At 40.5% G+C, this 4,193-nt stretch overlaps 1 protein-coding gene across 1 annotated transcript; it reads left to right on the top strand.

Annotated features, from left to right (window-relative positions):
* Positions 1–321: 321 nt before the first annotated feature.
* Positions 322–1,633, top strand: LOC131891377 (trypsin-1-like). The gene is made up of 6 exons (XM_059240916.1): positions 322–484; positions 565–646; positions 725–892; positions 958–1,061; positions 1,123–1,265; positions 1,340–1,633. Exons 1-6 carry the CDS (start codon positions 399–401, stop codon positions 1,561–1,563), a joined length of 807 nt encoding a protein of 268 aa, XP_059096899.1. The 5' UTR covers positions 322–398; the 3' UTR covers positions 1,564–1,633.
* Positions 1,634–4,193: the final 2,560 nt, after the last annotated feature.

The following is a 4,193-nucleotide window of genomic DNA, read 5'->3' on the forward strand; positions in this document are numbered from 1 at the left end:
ACCTTTGTAGCTACCCATCAAGAACTAATAACATGAAGTTTAGCATTTCAAGATTACGAGTAGTTTGGGCCATCTCGCAAATTTATGGTGTTGTAGAATTTTTCACAAGATGATTTAACCATCCGTACTATGTGATCGTAGTAGTGAAGGAATAAATGCTTCTGCAATTCCATTGCAAACATGTTCAACATACTTATCAATCACAAGCACTAACCGTAACAACGTCACGTTGTTTGCGGAGCCTTCAATATTGCGCAAATAAGTAATTCGATTTGCCTTGTCATTATAAGAAACTGAGATAAAGAATGGGTATATAAACTCAATAAGCTCGAGATCATTTATCTGCTCCCATTTTGGTTAAGAGTAAGTCAAAAGACATCAATTTGGTCTTCAAAAACATGTTCCGATTTGCCTTGATCCTCGCCGTTGTGGCCGTTTCGGTCCAAGGCAAGACCCGAATCCATCGTCTCCCCGAGAAGTTGGCGTAAGTGTCTCTGCCTAACTTTTGTAGAATTGCGCTTTTGATTGAATCAAGCCACGGTTTTAATCTTGCACCCTCTTTAGTCGTCTGCCCCAATTCCGAGGCACCGTCGACGAGAAGATCGTTGGAGGTGATGAGGTCGAGCCCAACTCTATTCCCTTCCAGGTACAATTTGGCCAATACCATTACCTATTTGATCCATGATCCATTCATGTCTTGACTGGTCCATGTTCTCTTCCATAGGTGTCCCTGCAACAGAAGATGTTTGGCAACTTCCATTTCTGCGGAGGTTCCGTCATTGACGCCACCCACGTTTTGACCGCTGCTCATTGTTGCCAAGGCCTGGATGTGTCCGACACCCAAGTGGTTGCTGGTGAGCACGATCTGTCCCAGACCTCTGGTGACGAACAGGTGCGGATAAGATCTTTTCGGCTTTTGATTGGAAGTGAATGGTTGATGACTGTTTTATGCTACAGGAAGTGGATGTGGCCTCCTATGAACAACATCCCGACTATCTGAGCAGCGAGTTCTCCAGTGATGTGTGCTTGTTGACTTTGGCTTCGTCATTGGAGTTGAACGGGTAAGGTAATCTTGGTGAGTCCAAGTGAAGACCCAAGCTTCATCTCCCGGTCCAATTGCAGTTTGGTGGCCGGTGCTGATTTGCCCAGCCAAGGCCAAGAATTCACCGGTGATGCTGTCGTCTCTGGATGGGGTACCCTGAGCTCCGGTGGCGGTTCTCCTGACACTCTTATGTCTGTCACCGTGCCAATTGTGTCCAATGATGGTAAGAAGGGCCACTCTAAGTGACGTCCTTGATCCGGAATCCCTGCAACTAACATTCTCGTTCATTTCGACTAGAATGCGGTGATGCCTACATTTTGGAGACCGTGGACGAGACCATGATCTGCGCTGGTGAGGAGGGTAAGGACTCTTGCCAAGGAGACTCTGGTGGACCTCTGACCTGCGGTGGAACCCACTGCGGTGTGGTGTCCTGGGGATACGGATGTGCTATGGCTGGATACCCCGGTGTCTACGCCCGTACCTCTGCTTTTGCCGATTGGGTGGCCGAGAACACTGCTTAAATCAGTTGATACGAGTTTTATGAGAATATAACTGCCTATTGACCGCAAAAAAAGTAATCTGACCTAGTTTGTTCGTTATTAGGAGCTCACTTTAGCGCGACCAGGTACTCAAATGACATCAGATACCTCAAAACAAATAATTTTGATTGATAAATAAGTGCGGTTTCTGCTATAAAAAAACATATACATTCCGATTGAAACAAACTTATTGGTACATTGGACAAAAACCAAAAAAATTCCATCAAAATCATGAAGTGTGCTATGTGCACTTCGAGCAGAAATTTTAATGAACATTTATGGACCCACTACTTAATAACTTTCCTTTCAATGTTCAATTTTTGTCAAAACTAGCCGATAAGTGCCCTGACAGATAATCAACTAATTCACCAATCGAAAACATCATCCATCGACTTAACATTCGCATAGGATTTATGTTCTTTCTTTTAGTACATGTTATGTTAACTAAAACTGGTATAATAGTGCAGGTCACTTAAAATACATTGGAAATTAAAATTTGGGAAAGAAATCCAAATAGTTAAAAAAACAATTAATTATCATTTGCTCAAAAAAAAAAAACAACCCAGAATTCCTTTCCTCGGAATTGTGATTCTGTAAGAACTACCATTTTCGATCACACCATGAATGATGCCTTGCGTATCCCAAGATTGAGAAACTGGGTGTTCAAGGAGTACCTGTAAGAAGTGGAGATCCTTAGCCTGCAGATTTGAATGGTGCTTAGCACATTAATTAGGTAACCCTTCAACTCCTGTGCACTGAACCGGAAAGGCAGCTTTTTAGCTTAAAGGACCTTAGCTAGGGCTCCCATCTTTAGCAAAAGAGGGTACAGAAGTAAAAATCAAAAATGCTTAACTGAGTGTCAAAACGTGACCCTGCCTTTCTAGGACTCGAACACAGGGTTGCTTCAAGACTCGTTCTTTATCTTTGATTGCTCGGCAGTACCTTTTTTGGCTCGAGTTGAGAACCTTAACAGAGGTCCTTCAAGCTAAATAGCGGTAAACGTTATTCTCCACCGATTAGTTGGCGGTGCTACTTTTTTAAATCTTAACCTGACCTAATTAAACCTCATCTAACCTTACCTAACCTAACCCAACCTAACCTAACACGATAGTAATAACCCTTAACGTCTCTATCTAATTTTTTTAACATTTTGCCACAAATTAAAAAATGAGCACTGCCAACTAATCGGTGGAGAATAACGTTTATCGCTAAATAGCTGATTCGCATGAGAAACATCGTGACAAAGATGTCGACCTAGGAGCTCCCGGGTTTAAGAGCGCTTCCAAATGCCAACTTTGGCATCCGTCCTCTCGAGGCACATTTCGCAATTCAGGTAACACGGTTGGAAAGGTTTACTAAAATCATGGTATTTTCTTATCAATAACGTATCGCATTTCACTCCGGCTTCCGCATCGCCCTTGCTTTGACTGCTGTAAGGGGAGGGGGATTTGTGAATTATACTGTGGGAAGAAAAAAAACACTCTTTTAATTCCGAACAGAATTGAGGGCCACCATTTAGACGGAAAACCAGAGTCCATGAAGATGGACAGTAAAGGCTCAACCCATTGGGGGTACAAGTATTCGCAGTTTAGACAGATTCTTTGGTTAATATGATCAAAATTCCTGATATGCGGAACACAGTTCTGTTAGTTGCTTGATACTGGTATTCATTCCGGGCCAAGAATATAACTGTTGAGCTAACTTCTTTGTGTTGACTTTGCCACAGTTATATAAATCATGAGTCATCTTCTTTTTCCATACACGGTGGCATCCACTACACTTCATAAGACTTTACCCAAATCTCAAGAATTCTAGTTGCATTTTTCGTCGTTAAAACAACATAAGGATCAACTTTGATAGTCATATCAGTAAAACTATCTCTTATAAGTAAATTAATCCATTGGAACTCTCTTGCATGATAATACTTTTGGAAACGTAATCAATAAATATTGTGAGCAACCTTCCTTAGTAACATTTTCAATTGTAATTTCATAAAAATCCATCAAACAGACGCTGAGGACTTACCTTTCAAATACCGAGAGAGCTCATTCTCATGCCGAAATTACTTGCTTTCAGAGCAAAGCCTTAGCCTTACAAAAAATATTTCAATGATAACCATCTGTTAGATGTGTCTTTATTGCTATAGCACTTAGTTCATTTTTTTATGCTTTGCCCCCAAAAAAGAAAAAAAATAAGTTTACAACTTTTATAATTTTTTTAAAAATGCCCTTTTTTGAACAAAACTGCCCCATTTTTGCCTTTTTAAGCCCAATTTTTTACCCTTTTCCTTCCTTTTTCGGGTACCTCCTTTAAGTCACCTTTTTTCCAGGTCTGCTTATAACTAACTTAAAAAAATAATTCCCAACTATGGTGTCATGGTTGTCCATCAAAATTTCGTCGATTTTTGAGCCTGATCATTGCAAAAAGTGACTCATGAAATTAAACTAGAAGATATAACTTTGTCCTTTTTCAACCACATGATTGGCTAGCGTAGCTTCCATGTTGAAGAAAAAGTGATCAGTAATTGTATATCCTGAATTGATTTTAGGTGCCAACTGTCACTATTTTTAGGTTTTAAAGGAAAGTTTACGAATATGGTTTATTTTCATGCT

This window comes from Tigriopus californicus, chromosome 12 (genome assembly GCF_007210705.1).
Source record: "Tigriopus californicus strain San Diego chromosome 12, Tcal_SD_v2.1, whole genome shotgun sequence".
NCBI lineage: Eukaryota > Metazoa > Arthropoda > Copepoda > Harpacticoida > Harpacticidae > Tigriopus > Tigriopus californicus.

Coding starts and splice junctions, on each gene's coding strand:
- LOC131891377 (XM_059240916.1), top strand. CDS start 399: ATGTTCCGATTTGCCTTGATCCTCGCCGTTGTGGCCGTTTCGGTCCAA. Junction 647..724: donor CCAACTCTATTCCCTTCCAG/GTACAATTTGGC, acceptor TCTCTTCCATAG/GTGTCCCTGCAACAGAAGAT. Junction 1,266..1,339: donor GCCAATTGTGTCCAATGATG/GTAAGAAGGGCC, acceptor CATTTCGACTAG/AATGCGGTGATGCCTACATT.